At 33.2% G+C, this 18604-nt stretch overlaps 2 protein-coding genes across 4 annotated transcripts; both read right to left on the reverse strand.

Annotated features, from left to right (window-relative positions):
• Positions 1–3917: 3917 nt before the first annotated feature.
• Positions 3918–7355, reverse strand: LOC140875753 (casparian strip membrane protein 1). 2 transcript variants are annotated; one of them, XM_073279539.1, is made up of 4 exons: positions 6374–7355; positions 6042–6276; positions 5814–5937; positions 3918–4202 (listed from the first exon to the last, which is right to left on the reverse strand). In XM_073279539.1, the coding sequence occupies exons 2-4, from the start codon at positions 6251–6253 to the stop codon at positions 3981–3983; spliced, it is 558 nt and encodes a 185-aa protein (XP_073135640.1). In that variant the 5' UTR covers positions 6254–6276; positions 6374–7355; the 3' UTR covers positions 3918–3980. The 2 variants fall into 2 exon arrangements, with proteins under 2 accessions (XP_073135640.1, XP_073135639.1); XM_073279538.1 differs by having other exon boundaries at positions 6042–7352.
• A 3986-nt stretch (positions 7356–11341) lies between these two features.
• Positions 11342–15135, reverse strand: LOC140888845 (RNA-binding KH domain-containing protein RCF3). Of its 2 annotated transcripts, none has more exons than XM_073296556.1 (7): positions 15016–15135; positions 13952–14522; positions 13146–13541; positions 12809–13063; positions 12372–12638; positions 12051–12112; positions 11342–11589 (listed from the first exon to the last, which is right to left on the reverse strand). In XM_073296556.1, the coding sequence occupies exons 2-7, from the start codon at positions 14519–14521 to the stop codon at positions 11577–11579; spliced, it is 1563 nt and encodes a 520-aa protein (XP_073152657.1). In that variant the 5' UTR covers position 14522; positions 15016–15135; the 3' UTR covers positions 11342–11576. The 2 variants fall into 2 exon arrangements, with proteins under 2 accessions (XP_073152657.1, XP_073152653.1); XM_073296552.1 differs by having other exon boundaries at positions 13952–14543.
• Between the last annotated feature and the right edge of the window lie 3469 nt (positions 15136–18604).

Genomic DNA, 18604 nt, shown 5'->3' on the forward strand with positions numbered 1-18604 from the left:
AATAGAAGCTCGGAGGGACACTTCGGCATTCAAAGCGGCAGCCTGGCATAGGAAAAAGAGCAAATGTTATGAGCTGAGTATAAAGTACTAAACAAAGTGAATAAAGTATAAGTCACCTCAAAAGAAGCAGTATTGGAGCATTGTAAGAGCTCAGCCCAACCAAGGTTCTTTACATAGTCAGCATCGGCTTGAGAAAGCATGTCTCGAAGGACTGAGCCTGCTGTTGGGGTAGGGCCTACCCCCACTATCCGAAGTTCATCATGATACATGTCAAAGAAATTGGAGCCGCATCGGACCACGGGGGTTTGGGGCTTCTCCGACCTGAACTGTCGAAGAGGCGCTACCTCGGGAATAGTAGATTTTCCCAAATCCAGCTCTACTACTTCGGGGTGGGGGCTGGAGGTAGCACGCCTCTTGGAGCCTTTGGAAAGAAAATTGGAAGGCTAGGAGACATCAGCAGCAGCTCGAGAAGAGGCAGCTGTGGGTTTGGCAGAGCTTCCTTCAGCCTTTCTCCCTGGCTGAGCTGTTGTTTTCTTCTTCTCTATCATTCTCTTCATGGCAGCATCCATGACCCTTCTTTCTGAATAAAGAAAAGGGAAGGTCAGTAAAAATAACAATAATAACAGAAAGGGAGCCAGGGCAGGGGAAGGGCCGTACCTAAGTTTCCTCGAACCGAAACGTCGGCCGAGCTGAGCCCATGGTGGCAGAGCAGATCCTCCGCCAGCAGGGCAGCAGTATCAAAGCACCTTCCCCCGATAGCCCTTAGGGCTCCAGTGAACAGTTCCCCCTGCCAAAAGCCCGGGGCGGGGACAGGTAAGAGGGGGAGAGCATCCCTCCAGACCGAGCATATATCCCAGTCATCAGAGGGATGAACAAAGAAAAAGGAGTTCTTCAAGTTCTTGTTTGAGCTAGGAGAACCCTTGAAAAATTTACAATTGGGACGGCAGGAGAAATAAAAGAGGCCCTCTTCGGAATGTTTGGGGAGCAAAAAATTACAGATAGTAAAATAAGTTACTTCGAAGCCTAGTGTTCTAAAGAGAACTACAAAACTGCACAAGGTTCGGAAGGAGTTGGGGGTGAACTGCCCTAAGTGAAGCTCGTAGTAACGGCTGAGCTGTTGAAAGAGGAGGGGCAAGGGAAACCTCAGGCCGGCTTCTAACTGATCTACATAAAAGGTGTAGTATCCCTCTAGGGGATTATCAGCTCGATCATCGAGATCAGGGATAATGAACTCGTAGTCCGCAGGAGCATGGGAAAGAGCCCTTATTTTACCCTCGTCCGAGGCATCTAGCTCAGAAGGGTATAGCTCAAACCACGGCACCACGGGGACATCAGGGTAATTGCCCAAGTCATCATCCTGAGATGACATGGAGGGGTGAGCAGGGTCCTGGCCTAGGGGCTCTCCTGCGGGAGTAAGAGTGAGGGAATCAAATTGATCCACCTCACGGAACACTTCGTCTGAGCTCCCAAAGTGAGCTCGGGAAGAAGTAGCCATGAAAGGTATTTACTTACGTAGGAAGTTCGGAAGGTGGTGAGGAAAGGGTGGTAAGAGATTGAGGGAAGCTCGGAAGTAAAAGTTAGAAAGAGAAAATATGCAAAGGGAGCAAAAGCAGATGTGAAAATAATTTTTTTACAGCAAGGCCTATTTATAGAAAGCCCAAATCAATTTAGACCGTTGATTTTAGGACAGGTGGACGGCTCAGATTCTTTGGAATTCAAAAAGTTACCATTACATAGTACTTATCAGAATGACAGCTGGGCTCGGCGGGGCACTTCAGCTCGGCATTCGCTTGGGGTCATCTCAGAATAAGAATAACGAACTTCGAGTCTTTGACCTCAGTTTGACTTTTGAGGGGGGGACTTGTGATACCCGGAGGAAGAAATCACCTCAACTCCTCGATGACCCTAAGATGAAAGCTCGTCCCTAATCAACTAGGACCAGTTCAGGAGCTCGGGAGCCTCGGGAGCTCGGCCAAGCTCCCCCTCTATAATTACCAGCTCGGGTCGGGTGTTCGGCCTCGGGAGCTCGGGAGCTCAGCCAAGCTCCCCCACTATAATTACCAGCTCGGGTCGGGAGTTCGGCCTCGGGAGCTCGGGAGCTCGGCCAAGCTCCTCCACTATAATTACCAGCTCGAGTCGGGAGCTCGACCTCGGGAGCTCGGCCAATCTCCCCCACTATAATTACCAGCTCGGGTCGGGAGCTCAGCTCGGCCCTGATGTTAGTAGGGAGTTAGCTTGGTAGATTGGTTCGGCAACCTTGGCGAGCTAGCTAGGATGTTAGGATCAGTGTTTAAAGTGACTCCAAGAAGAGCAGCAATATAAAGTCCTAGTGATTACAGTTCAGCTCGGATAAGATGTACAGATCAATAGTTCCTTTATCGAATGAGATTCAAACGAGATCTCCGCCTATATATTCGGGATCGTGATCCCGGGATTCTCGGGTTCTTGATTAGGAAGGTAAGCGCAATGTCCGAAGCCCTCTCCTATAAATACCAGGTTTATTTTCATTGTTGATCTTAATTCTTCACTCGTGTGCACACACTACTCTCTATATTTCGATATCCTAGCATCTGACTTGAGCGTCGGAGGGGATACGCCGGAACACCTTCCGGCCCCCCCTTTACACTCTTGTTCGTGATTTCAGGCCAGCAGCAGCTCATCATTCATTGGAGGAGTTTCGTTAGCTCATCCAAGAAGATCACATTATTGAGGTATATCAATATATATCCTATTATATTAAATTGTTAGACCACACCAAATTGGTACGTTGGTGTTGCCTCTTTGTTCTTTTAAATTTTTTTAAAAATTATTTAATATTTTTTATAATTATTTAATAAAAAACGGATTGTACGTACAAGCACGCAACGTATGTACGTAAAAATGCAATGTATAAGCACGTAACGCGTGCAATTTGTTTTTTTCAATTTTTTTACAATTATTTAATATTTTTATGTTTTATTTACAATTATTTATTAAAAAAACGAATTGTACAAACACGTAATGTGTACGTAAAAACTAATTGTACTATCACGCAACATGTGCACGTAAAACAAATGCACTATTGCGTGCAATTCGATACTATTTATTATTATATAAGCTCAAAGCTTCTTTTAGATCGCCGAGGTTGAACCAAAACTTTTAACTTCATAAACTCGTTTGGATAGACTAAATTAAAGTGAAATTTCAAATTCAATATATATGTAGACTATTTTCAATAATAATTGTGTGATTCAAATAATAATAATAATAATAATTGTGATGGATTTCAAGTATGCACGAATTTTTTTAAATTCATCATGCCATATAACAAAATTACGGACGATAAACATTTAATATTATTTTATTGTACACGAGCTGCACTCAATCTGCGAGACAGAAAGGTTGGCTAAAGTTGCCCGCCCGAGCGGTAAAATTTTACCGCTCGAGCGCGACGTTTGTGTTCCGAAAAGGTACGTCTTTTTTTGGGCTTTTTTTGGCATGAGTTGCATCTTTAGGCCATAAAACGTGTTTTTTGGAATCATAGTATATATATATGACTGTTATAACGCAGATATAAGGACTTTGAAATCTGATAACGTGAAACATCAGATTTTAGATTCTCTGCAAAGAATTTCTCCACACTCTCTCTCAAAGAAAGTTTTGCTTATTTTAATTCGCTGAAGTTCGAGATATTTTCTGTGCTGATATATCTCGTTCGCAAAGCCGTTGTATCTTAGAGACGATTGTCGCCAACGTTGAGCACTGTTAACGGACAATTTCGTCTTGCGGATAGAAAGAATCTCCCGCCTCGACTTGTTCATTGCTGTTGTTGCTAACTTGTTCTGAATTTGGAATACATATCATCTAACAAAGTATATATTTGATTTGCATTTAAATCTAAAGTTAATAAAACTTTAAAATAAATAGCGTTGGTAGATACTAGTTTGTGATTGAAAAACATATAAAACTTGATCAGATGCATACGTGATTACGGTCTAAAATCAGCGGCAGCGCATGGATAGCGTTGCACCGGACAAAGTGATCAACAAAACGAAGATTAAAACTGCGGCGAAAGATCCGATTAAAGATCCGGTGATGCGCTGGCAGAAGTTCTGGTACTGTTGGCAAATTGCAGACCAATTTGCAGAAGCATTGCCTTTATGTGCTAAATACACTATAGCTGCTGCTGCTGAGGCTCCGGCAGCAAGCACACCAAGCATTATCTGCAGCACGTACATTAAATTAAAGAAATTAATGGTTTATTTTTTGGAATTAATTTATATTACTTTCCAGTTTCGTTCGTGCATGCATGTCCTTTGAATTGGTGTGGGCGGCTGTTAATTTTCTAGAAAATTTAGAGAAAATAGACAGATCAATTTTGGTTTCCATCCCATAATTTATTGTTAATTATTCTTGTTATTATTATTTTTTTTAAAATTATAGTCATATTTCGTAATTTGAATGTTGTGGATACTGAATATTTATTTAGAGATGTTAAGTGCTACGAAATAGGTCAAAAACAAAAACAAAAGTTAACATATGGGACAATAACCAAAATTTGACTAGTTAATTAAAAATCAAAATAAAGAGCAGACTGTTGAGTTCATGCTAGAATGAGGGTATAGTACTCTAATGTTGAATTCAATGGTTAGCAATTGATTTGGACATATGAGATCCATGAAAATATATAAACGACCTCGTATAATCAAATTAAAATTAGATAATTGAATATAATGTCAGATCACTACTCTGCTGTTAGCTAGGGTCTCATCTACCATAACAAACCAATGATTTTAGCACTTTTCCCAAAATAAATGATATCCAAATTTGAGTTTTTTAGAGAAATATTTTAATAAATAACTTTGGTCAAACAAGTTTTTTGAAAACTAACATTCCTCAAGTGTATTTGAAAACTAATTTTTTTGAAAACTAACCTTCCTCAAGTGTATTTGAAGTGTTTCAAACACAGTAAAGAAGGTTCGTTATCAAAAAAATAAAAGTTAATTTGAGCAAGGTTATTTTTTTAACTGTTGTTTGCCGCTTTACCAAAAGCTAAAATTGATGATAATGATGCAAGTTCTAGCACTTCGATTGTTTTACCCAACAGGAACAATTATTGTACACCAACAATATCTACAGGGGCGGACCCAGAAATTTTTTTCAGGGAGGCGCAATTAAGAGCGAAGCCACGTGTTGCTCCGTCGGGTGGTAGCTTAGGTGACCACTTTGTTTTCTTTATTTTATATACATTAAATTTAGTTCATTTTTTCAATATGTGTGTTAACAATTTTAAAAATAAAAAGATACAAGCTAAATACATTAAAAAAAATTGAGATATCAAAAAAATGCAACTCAGGAAAAAATAAAAATCTAACTATGTTAAACGATACAATTCATAAAAAAAATCATGAATGCATAATTTATATCATTAAATGGCAAACAAAAAATTTAAAATAGTGTCATCAATACGTAATAATTTATTATATTATTTGATAAGTTCCTAAATAATTTTATTTTTCAATATATAACACAAATATGAATTAAAATTGATATGTGTTATATTTTATTTTATTAAATAAATAATACAAATATATAATAAAAAAAATTTATGAAAAATTGAGGGGGGGCCTGTGCCCCCTGGACCCTATATGGGTCTGCCCCTGAATATCTACATACACGATTACACATAACAATTACAAAATTATCTCAATGAATAGATCTTTTTATTACTACATTCAGGATAATTTTGTAATTTGAAATGTAATGTATAATATATCGTATGTGATAGTATATCTACTTATATACTAAGTTTAAACAAAATTAGCATAAATTACCGAGTCCAAGAAGATCAGCAATGCCCTACTCTTTGCTGCTTTGATCCTTATAACATGATAGATCGACATTGGAAGAGAGAAAGCAAGGTATCCACATACGACTGCATTCAATATCACAAAAACCCTTTTTCGCCACATAACATGAGATTAGAAAATGTAAAACAATGTATAAATATCATTTCATATACATAACAAAAAAAACATAACAAAATTTTTACTACAGATTACCTAAAGGCCGATATATCGTTATACTGTGCTTGGAATAACACGGTCTGTGTCGAAAATGGGAGCGTTTCGTCTGTCGTTCCCATCGCCACTGCGCTTCCTAACGTCCCGACTATTGCAACCACTCTTAAAACAAGATCAAGAATGGAAATCCCTCTTATCACCCCCTTCTCCTTCGGCGTCTCACGGGCGTCGATCGGCTCTTCTTCTTTCATTCTTTGTTATTATAAATTTTCACCTTTGTTTGTGGCAATGTGAGAAGATTTCAGGTAGTTGATATTCTAAAGATTTGATCAAGAAAAACGTTGGATTTATACAAGGGCTTGATCAAGTACCTGAACAAATTTGCATGCCAAAGCAAGTTTGGATCTTCCCAAGTAATCTACCAATGGGGGTTTAGAAGAGTGGATATTAGGTTTTGCTGGCTTGTTCTTTTGTATTTTGCATCCGTCATGAGATTATATTGTGTAATGATTGTCAATATTTTCCTCTAAGTAAAGTATGTTGTCGAATTTTTTATACTCATATCTTACCTGCTCTACTATTTATTTGTAGTTATTGAGAAGGGGAATTCCATGTTTTGTTGCGGATTAATTGGGACAAAAAATTAAAGAAATGGTAGAATATTTATGGGCAACAAGGATCTGTACGAGTTATGCCAATAGATTGAACCAATGGGTTTTTCTTTAATTAATCAACTCGAATATCATTTGATTCGTAAGTTAATGAGTAATTAAAGTTGGTCTATTTTAGAATAATATATAGTCTTGTTACTTGTTATTGGTTTTTATCCAGTACGTAATTAACTTGGATTTTTTTTCAGTCCTTTTTTCTACCGGAAACCCATTAAACTCATGGAGTATTAATTGTTGAGAAAATAGCTTTTTTGGTCCTGTAATTTTGTCACTTTGCGATTTCAGTAATCTATAATTTTATATTTCGGTTTTAGTCCGCTATCTTTGTTTTCTTAGAAATTTTAGTCATTTTTCCGATGTGGCGCTGATGTGGCACCAATGTAGTGCTGATGTGGAGCTGACATGCATAGTGTCACGTAAGCATTTTTGAAGAAAAAAAGACTAAAATTATCAAAAATCAAAACACGCAGGACTAAAACTGAAATATGAAAATATAGAGGACCGAAATCGCAAAGTGATTAACATATAGGACTCAAATTGCAATTTTCTCTTTAATTGTTTGTTTGATATTTAATATCTCCTACGTACATGGTTCATATCATGCAAATAAATCTCATGTTATACATTAGAATTCATTTAAACAAAAATATAGGCCTACACATTTTAGGAATATATTTATTAATAATTCATACATATGGATAATAAAACCGTTTATACTTAGGCTGCGTTTACTTATGTTGATAGGATTGTGAAAATATAATTTATTAGGTGATTATTAAACTAATTAGATATGATATAGAGTGTTATAGACAAATAATAATTTGTTTACTGTGATTGATTACGATTGTGATTAAAATTGTGATTAAACAAAAATTCACAATTTTGCCCTTTAAATATAATAAAAATGATTAGAAATAAGGGTATATTAGGAGCTTTCTAATTTTCTTTCCATTTATACAAGTCATAGATTATTCATCATTAATGAAATTGAGGATTAAAAATCATGCTCAAATTTAATTATTAACGGGCCCTTGAGTTTATGAATTTTTGTAAATTTTTAAGTAAACATGGGATGAATTAGTATTAATAGTCTTATCACATGATAATCACCTCAAGTAAACGCAGCCTTAATGTATATAGAAACTGATAACAATGAATAATTATAAAGGTACATCCAATATATCGTACAACGATATTTACAACAATTATATTCTGAAATTTTGCTATTATGTCGTGAGATTTTGCTACTATATCCTGAGATTTGGTATCAGTATGTCATGAGATTTGATAAATAAAATATTTTTATTGATTTTTTATTATAAGAATTATTGTACAGTTTTCGTTGAATAAATGAGAACACATATTTTTATAGACCTCACATATCCAAATCAATTTTGAACTATTGGATTCAGCGTAAAAATACTACACTTATGCTAGTATGAAATGATCAATTGCTTTTGTACCCAGAATTCTTACTCGAACTCGATAAAATTCAGCCTTAAATGAGGCCCAATGCCCCTTAAATATTGTATTTACGGCAATTTTAAATGTTTTCCTACCTTCTCTTGAGCTAAACTTCTAAATTCAACCCTCAATATATTTAAAATTAAGAAATTAATACTTATTTTTGGATGATGAGTGATACAATATATTGGTATTTGTGATGGCGAAATATAGTAATATACTTACGTTTAGTCAAGGGTTGAGAGGATTAAATGTCTTAATAATCCATCCACTCATCCAACTTTTGGTTACAATTTTATGTATGGATTATTTAATCTCGCATCAATCAAATAATTAATTTTTATTACATTTCAAATTGATTGAGAAGTTACCATATTATATCTTTCACATGCTTCTTTTATTTATTTATATTCCCATCAGTTGATTATTCAAAATGAAGAAATTATAATTTATGCATCTTATCCAAATTTAATCAATGAAACAAAATATATTATGATCATTAATTAATAATTCAATACTATTCCACATATCATGCAATCAAAACAAAATTATAGGCATCTAAAATCACGATCATAGACCTCATATTTTTCCTCGATTAATGTTTTGATTGCATGATATGTTTGCTATTTACAAATTGGGACAAAATCTAACAAGACCCTCTTGATTATTATATTTCATAAATATGAATATTTCAAAAATCTTATGGCCGTAAAATGTGATTGTTTTCCATTCTTATAACTTTAGACTCATATAAAAAAAAAATTCTGCAAATGATGTAAATGAAAAACTACAGCATTACTTGTATATCTCATGCACATTTACATGCAACAAAGTCGAAAAGACTTGCAAGGTTTATAACATAATTAATCTCATCTCTCAAATAAGTTTTCCAATATGATTTTTGTATTCATAATTCTTTTTTTAAACAAAACTTTTTTTATCGGCAATAAATGATTTCAAAAGAAATAATTGATAAATAAAACCTTTTCTCACACACTTAATTGCAAATGATTTATATATGTTAATTAGTATGCACACAAACACACACATACATATACACGCCCATCTCAGATGTGCTCACACACAATCAGTACTGCATAGCGTATTATATATGTGTGTGTGCGCGCGCGAATATATATATCTATATATATATATAGAATCAATGCAAATTGAGCATATATGAATTTAAGGGTAACATTGAAAAACAAGGGAAATAATTGGTACCTGTCCATCACTTTTCCTACTACATACTCAAAGTTCCTCGCAAGCAGATTGAAAGCCATGCGGTTGATTTATGTCACACAGCGATCTAACATCTGAATATGACATCGAAATGTAGCCAAAGACGACTTGCCGAACAGTAACACAAAAAAGAAAAATCCTTGAATTAAACAAAGCATGATTCAGAGATATCACCGGCAAGTCATCCTTGGCTGCACAACCAAAACATCGTATTCACATGCAAGATCCATGGTGATTCCAAATTAAGCACATGAGTATATCATAACATGAAAAATCAAGGGTTCGATTCTTCCATTTGAAATTCTTTTGAAAAAAAAAAATAAAATTGGTTTTCTTTGTGTGTTTGATGTGCAGAATAAGGAATATTTCAAATCCGTCCATAGATTTAGAAGAGAATATGAAGGGATATATATATACATATTGTAAGTTTGGAGCTGTTACAAAGGTGACATCTTATCACCATTGAACGAATTTTGTTTTGGATATTAATGGATAAGGGATTGGAAAGTGATCACTTCTAGGCAATTTGCTAGCTAGCTACACCTTTCCCACCACACTTTTGGATATCTTCTAACTTCCCAATTGAACATGCTTGTGTTGCCTTTCCCAACAAACTATAAAATTCACAATATAATAAAATTAACATACGTATAACATTTTAAATTTTAACAATACTTATATAATATATATAGATATATATATGTACAAAGAAGTTTATTTCATCTAATTAAAGTAAATCATTGTTCATTAATTTTCCCCCATCTATGCTTTGGTTGGATTGGGGGATTGGATGACTCCATGCATCTTGTGGCCCTTGAACATTTTGGGAGCCAATGGGAGGGACATTTGCACGTGTATATATTTTGTTGGCATATGTACATATAATTGGTGGATACCTGTAGGCACAAAATAAGATTTCCTAGGTATATATAGTAATAACCAAAAAGTTTCATCGATATATGTAAATTTTGTTAAAGAGAAGTTGAGAAATATTTCTTAGAAACTCTTCCAAACACTAGCTACAATAAGGTAGTGGATGGATGGATCGATCCATTTGAAATTATTGATTTTAACATCACTATTTTAAATATTCCATGGCACTAACATTGTGTTGATTAACACCCCGCAAAAAATTACTAATAATATTACCAAAAAAAATTACAAGATATAGATGACTGAACTAACATACACACATAAGATCGAAATTGTTGTGATTTTTCCAATAAAAATATTTTTTCTAAGTTGTTGCAAAGTAGTTAGAGAATTCCGGAGTCTTCAACCTATCACCCCAAATATTGCGTCACACCAACTAATCTGGTGCCTTATTTCCCTCTAACAAAACGATTAATACGCATTTATATTAAAAAAATTCCAATATTTTTATTAAGTATAAAATTATTTTTTCCCTAAATAAAAAAATGTATAAACTTATCCAATTATAAAGATAATCATAACACGAAGATGCAAATAAATATCCCATTATTTTTTGGGGCTGCCGAAATTGAATCGTTTAGTAGAAGCTCCAGCCCAAAATACTTGTTTCTCTCGATCCCATTCTTACGAGGCCCAAAAACAACTTATGCCATTAAAATAGCGTATTATTCCATTTTACCCATACAAAAACTCCAATAAAACCGTATCTATTTTGTGAGATGGGTCTATAACTCAACTCGATTTATTAAAAAATATTTTTTTTTTTTTTATGTATATATGCACTGAGCTAACCAATATCACATGTATAAAGCAGTAATATATTACTATGTATCAAATATGTATATATATATATATATAACACCTTTCTTTTCTTTTCTTTTTTGAATTAAAACACTTTATTAAAGTTGCTAAACAATAAAACTGTTTAATGGATTTATATTTCAAGCAACATGTTTGACACTAAAGGCAAAGAAGGGAAGAAGAAACACAGCAATTTGATGAAAATGACCAAAAAAAAATAAAAGAATAGACAAGGCAAATGGTTAATAACAAATATTTTCTGTTTAGAAATAAAGATTAATCAGTGTCGGATTCATCTAAATCATATAAACAAAAGACCATATATCCAACTAATCAGTTTCATCCAACGGCTACACCGGCAACCTCGAAAGGTCAAGTGGAACACATTTTCGCTTGTTTGCTGGTGTCGTTTCATCTTAATACTGACTTGGCGAAAGGGGTGGTGATGCGATGGCTCCAAATATCATGCACCATAGCTGTTTAGCGGTCGCAGAGAACAGAAACAAAACATGTAAGTGCCACATGCCACTCAAGACTGAAACCTTTTACATGAGATAAAGCAATCCATATCACACTGAACATGGAATTCGCTGATCCATGAAGCCAGTGAGAAGGACCGGGAAGTTCATGAAATCTTTTGCAGAGTATGGTTTGATCACATGATTCGGTAAAAAAAACATGTTGAAGTATCTTTCCTAACGAGTTGGCAGTTCGCATGGATGTTTAGTTTGGTTTGATAGGGGCTCGCATCATTTCAAAAAATGTGTGATATCAAGAAGCACGTAAGTCCTAAAACCATAAAAACCCGAAAGGAATGGTGCACTGACTGGATAGGATGTCAAAGAGAGAAACAGATTAAGAATCAAAAGCGTATCCAGTAAGTAAAACAATCATAAGCAATGAAAGAGCTACGAATTCCAAAGGGCTAAAAATTTACCTGGCACCACCAGAGTGACCGGGTGAGTAATTGGTGTACGCTCCATAACCACTTCCACTAACCTGGATGAAGAACTTGGATCAGCTAGAAAAGGAAAGAAAAAGTCGCATAGTAAAACAACTAACCCCCCGCCACAACAGGGGGCTTTCTTTAAAAAAAAAAAACCTTAAATGCTAGAATATAAATACTTTACGCAAGAATTTCAGTTCAAAGATGGAAATACTAGTCGATCAGGTATCAAATTGGCAAATATCAGTAATCAGAAAGTTTGCTGCCGCTTGTAATGTCGTTGAAATTTGTTGAATTAAAAGTAAAAACTACCTGTGAATCATCATAGTTCCCATAACTGTCAGCCGAAGGCAAGGTTTTCGAGTTGTACCCTCCAGCATAGTTTGAATATCCTGGATTACGCATTCTGTTATCACGATTATCATAATTCGCACCTTCAAATTCCCCAACTGATGCTGGAAGATGGAGAGCGGGTCGTGGTAATATTGATGAACTTCCCCCATTCTCAAACAAGTTAGCTCTCAATCGTTGCAACACTTGATATAATGCACTTCTAGCAGCATTCAGGTCTCCTGTTATCTGCTTAGATTTATAATATATGATTAACGTGGTACATTTTTAAAAAAATTATTGCTGAATTTTGTTTTTATATTATATGTACGCAAAGTAATTTTTTCAAAGAGGCTGGTACATAGATACAGGACAATGAAAAATCGAATCTCGATATACACAAGCACAAATTCATTTACCTGCACCATCTCATCGTCTTCGGATGCAACTTTAGGAACATTGTCATTGGAAAAAATGCGAATGTTTGCTCTGGTGGTATTTCTCATCTCTTTAATGATAGCCCCACCTTTACCAATAATACATCCAATTTTAGAGGCTGGTACAAGTAAACGAGTTGTAATCACGAGATCACCCGAATCCTTTTCTATTTTCTCACTGCACCGCTGTTGTAACCGCATTATCGCATCAATAGTTCGAGATGGTCCTTCAAACATCTACACAAATTCACAACTGGATTGGTCACATTGATCATACCTTGGTTAACAATAGACGTAAAATTACATAAAGCATGCCTACCTCCTTCGCAGAAACGGATACGACGCAATCATCTCCATCAGCACCAGCACTATCGACTACTACAAATGCTCCTGATTCCTGTCTAATTTGTTTAATAATAGCACCACCTTTCCCAATCACAGCCCCAAGATTTTCAGTTGGGCAAACTAAACGAAGTGAAAATTCCTTCGGGGCAGAGGACCATTCTGGGCCGTCGATTTTGTGATTCATATAAGGACCCATTAAAGAGGTCGCACCCACAACTGGGGCACTGGTGTTTGAGTTATTAAATGAAATCCCAGATCTATAAATGCTAGGTGAACTCAATAGTGAATGCTGTGATCGCGAGGGATTATCATGAAGCCTTGATGCTACTTGGTAAAGAGCATTCATCACAACACTGGCTTCCCCAGTAATCTGAGATTTAGAATGCAAGCAAATCATCTTCAAGTATATCGGAATAATGCGAATGTAACATTAAAAGCATCATTGAACTGAAAATATCAGCTCAAATTACAATCAATAACATGGACGTGCATGGACAATATTCCATCAATCAACAAAAAATTACATTTCTCATTAAAAACCCACCAATGACCAAACAAACCATTACGAGTAATGAGATACTAATTAGAAGGTACGACTCAGTTTTGGAAATGCAGAACGCCGAGAGACTAATGTTCGAATTCCGACAAACCATTAGTAAAAATATAAACTATATCATTCAATTTAATTCGTAGGATGCAGAGTTAAAGAACTAACAAAAAGAACCAGTCCACGCATGTTTAGGAAATTTATTTATGGAAATACCAAAGTTGTAAAAGTACCTGGATAAGCTCATCGGAACTCAAAGCACAAGGAGGTAAATGCTCACTGCCCAATATCCTAATCTGAGCATGAGTGTCGCTACGTATGTTTTGGATTATTTGCCCCCCTTTCCCAATCACACAGCCGATCTGATCTGACGGCACAAGCAAGCGGACTGTAACTTGGAGAGGTTCATCGAATGTGCCATTGACCGGCAACTCCTCAGACACCACCCGTTCATGCACCCTAAACAGAGCATCTTGCGCAGGTGAAACAGCCTCATTGTCATAGCTATTGGTTTCAATGCTAGTACTGTAAATGGTGACTACACGTTCCTCGCATCCTGGAATTGTTTCACTAATTCGAATCCGAGCCTGAGTCTGGGCTCTCAGTTGTTTAGCAATATCCCCACCAATTCCAATAATGCTCCCGATTTTTCTCAACGGGCACAAATAACGGTAAACGGTATCATCGGGCCCAATATAATTAGCTTCTTTTTCATCATTTCCAGAAATTCTTCTCCCTCCTTCATTTCCAGAGTAATCAGAGAGTATTTGAGACCGTTTTCCATAATCACTCCGCTGACCCATTCTACAAAAGAAGTGAATACATCTACTCCACCGGAAAATCCAATCAATTTCCCCATCATACGAGGCGGCAATAAATCAAGAATCCAATTTCAACACAAAAGGCCAAAATAAAGATGCACAGCCTATCCACTCCTAAACACGAACCACCACACACACACACACACACACACACACAAAATAGAAAAGATATGAAACATAAAACATCAGCGTACGAAACAAAATTCATGGTCTGGCCTGGGAAAACAAGCTAAAGAACCATTTTTATTTCTACATTTCTTATCCCAAAAAGGTGCTAAGTTTTCCATCAACAGGAAAAATCCATTAAAGTAAAAAATTCTAATTAAGCAAAAACAAAAGCTGATTCAAGAATTCACGAAAATAGCAAAAAGATTGCTCCTTTATGAAAACAAAACATAATTTCCCAGATTTATTTCATATTTATCAATCCGTAGCATGAAACTGTCAAATTTGATCAGAAAGAAAGATTAACTTACAGTTCTGATAGCTAACGAGTGTGCTCTCGCCGTTTAATTCCTTCGGAGGCGCAAATGTTGTATGGAACCAGTACTACGTTGTACTGTGTGTTTCTGTGCCTAACCGCTTCCGAAAATACCCCATTTTACCAGAAATATTATATTATATTTTTTAAAATATATCTTCTGATTTTTTTTCTTTTGTTATTTCGAAAATATCTTAAAATAGCTGGTAAATATAATTTTCTGGGGACTAAAAAAAAATACATAAATAAATTGGCCGTGGAAGATAATATTAAAATAACAATCTAGAATATCCAATTGTCCATTTTGTTTATTCGTTTACTCTTTATTACTAATATTTTTGCAATTTGAAAAGAAATAAAGTAATTATTTCTTCTAGCTAGCTAGGAGTCTGTTTGGTTACATAGGCGTTTGTTTACAAAAGCATTTTTTTTTAAAAAAAAAACTTATTTAAATGCAAATAAGTGTTTTTTTAAAAGTCAATAAATTTTGGTTTTTTGACTTTTATTTCTGTTTTTATTTTTTAAAAAAATATTTTTTAAACATTTATCTAAACATTAAAACCACTTCTGTTTTTTTTTTTTAAATAAAAACACTTTAAAGTGCTGAACTTATTTAAATATTTTTTTAAATCAATGTCATTTGTATCTAAACTAGCGCCTATAGAAGTATTTAGAAGCAAAGTTAATTATTAATCATTTGCTTTTTATGATAGGATTTTGTTTTTGTCTACGATTATGATTTAATTCAAATATTTGAATAGCAGATAACAAATATGATAAAAAAATAAAAATTGACAAATAAATTTTTATGATATAATTGATAAAATAATTTATAGTTTATCATATGTTTTTTTAAAAAAATAACTTTACACAATCGCAAAGTTTTTAGTTTATAATTTTGTTACATTAATATATATAATACATTTAAAATAAATGAAATTCATTTCATCAATAAATTTAAAAAGTATTTCAAATAAATTTATTATTTATGTCAAATAATTATTATTTCAAAGAAAAAAAATAAAAAAATAAGATATATTAAAGATACAAATTTATGTAATTGTATGAAAAGTTTACAAATCTCTATAAAAGTCATGCAAAAGTCTACAAAGAATCCACGGAAATCTGTTTGTAAATCCGTGAGATTCTATAAAAGTCAATAAAAATCCATAAATTCCACAAAAGTATATCATTTTAAAAAGTCACTGAAAGTCATTAAAACTCTGGATTGAATATTATAAATGGAAAGAAAAAACAAAAAAATAATAATTTCTAAAAATAAAATTTTCTAATTTTTTTTAACAAGACAATATAATCAAAAAATTGTTTTTTAGTCCGTTGATTTCTCCAACTAAACGCATTCTTTCTATTAACAAGAAGTAACACACACGCATTGCATGTGTAAAATAATATATAGATATTATTTGTTGTGTGTATATTATATAACATTTATTTTTAAAATGTTTGATTTTAATATGATAGGCATTTTTTTATTTGACACTTTTATGGGATTTTCTTTGCAATTTGAGGTTGAGCATACCAAGAGACCAACTAAGATGTTCTTGTTTAATATAAAGTATATAATATATAATAGTAACTAGCGTATCTGCACACCCGTTGTTTGTGATGAAAATTTTTATTTTTTTATTAAAATTAATTTTGGGAAAAAATCTAATAAATTTATGAGAACAAAAAATGAATGTTTCTTAAGTTAAATATTAGTCATAAGTCTATGAGAGTAGTTAAAACTTAAAATATCATGAATTATATATTTATATTAGTTATTTCCACCATTTTACCAAGTTGATTTTTTCTAAAGTTCTCTCACTTAATAAATTATAGATGATATTAGCGTCGCATGTACACTATGTATAATTGTATATATGTATACATTAATTTTTTCTCAATACATAAATTTTAATATTAATTAATTTTCATATCAGCTTTAATAATAAAATATTCAAAATTTTAAATTAAGATAAAAAAATATTTCCAAAAATATTTTAAAAACAGATAAGATATATAATTATAGATAAATTATAAATAAGTTAATTAATGTTATACTCTTTAACATTATTAATATTGTATGGATGAAAATATAATTGTAACTTTAATTTAAGGTTCATCAAATTAATTGAAAATTGGTTTATACAGTGTATATATTTTTAATTAAATTTAATTAATTACATACTAAGATCTTTTTTAAAAAAACTTGTATAGGGTATAGATTTTTAATTAAATTTAATTAATTATATCGTAAGATCTTTAAAAAACGTGGAACAGGTCAAAGATTTGTCGAACTTGTGCAATTTAAAACTTAGGTCTGACTTTCATGATGACAAAAACTCATATGAGACGGATCAATTTTGTGAGACGAATGATTTGGGTCACCAATAAAATCATATTACTTTTTATGTCAAAAGTATCTTTCAATAATAAATGTGAATTTAAGTTTTAATTTACTGTTACGGTGTAAATAAATATTCTAACATGTCAATTATGGTTCTCATATAAATGTTTAAATTTTGAATTGTTTTGAGACCATACAAACATACATCAAGATTGGAGATTTTGGAATATATATGATATATCCTCACGAGATTTTGCTATCCTGCACTTCCATAGTTTATCCCGTTATCTCAAATTTATCTGTAAATTTTAACTGAATCCGATTTCAAAAAATCTCCGATCATTCCCCTTGAATTCTCGAATCGTATATTTTTCGTAATTGTGCTTGCTTGATTTATTATTATTTTTAAAAAAAAGAAAAAGACGCGCATATCCTTAGATTTCAAACAACTAATCTGAACCATCATTTACGTTTAGATTAAAATTAAAAAAAAAACACTAATAAGGATTTCAAATTTCTTATTATTTTCTCAATGCATTTTTCTATGGAAAGATGTGAAACGATAATTAATTACGTGTCATATTACATCCATGAATTGTTTGAATTCAAATCCGTTTTTCTAAATCAAATCCTCTCGTTCAAATATAATATAAGAGTTTTAACACTTTGCATTTCAAGGATTGATTGTAATACAAAGAAGTAAGAACCAATTCGATGAAGTTATAAAAATTATGTAAGTAGGCGAGATGTCATGTCTCAAGCTCAGGTCCACGACTGCATAATCAGTTTCTGTGTGAACTATTTTGTATTCGTTTTACGAAGATGATCGGATGATGATTCTATTTTTGTAGCAATATTTAAAGTTTTATAATGAGAATGTTTCTATGAAAATGATATGAGGATCTTATTTTTGTAAAATTATTAGAGTTTTATGAGAATATAATAGAAGGATCGATGGTTCATGTATATTTTAGTGGTTGAACGTGTCTTTTGAGTTAATTTATTTTATATTTTAGCATAAATGTTTGTTAGGGGCAGGAATAACAGGATTAGAATTCTCATATGTATTTTAATGGAAATGATTGGTTGGGGACATGGAGTAAACTTTAAAATATGTTCCATCAAAAGTCAGAAACAAAACATCGATTGGGGAAGGATTTTCAAATGCAATCTAATTTTTTTTAAATTAAAAAACAACATTTTTTAAAAAAAGAATTCTATAATTGGGACATTT

Source organism: Henckelia pumila, chromosome 1 (genome assembly GCF_033568475.1).
Source record: "Henckelia pumila isolate YLH828 chromosome 1, ASM3356847v2, whole genome shotgun sequence".
Lineage (NCBI taxonomy): Eukaryota > Viridiplantae > Streptophyta > Magnoliopsida > Lamiales > Gesneriaceae > Henckelia > Henckelia pumila.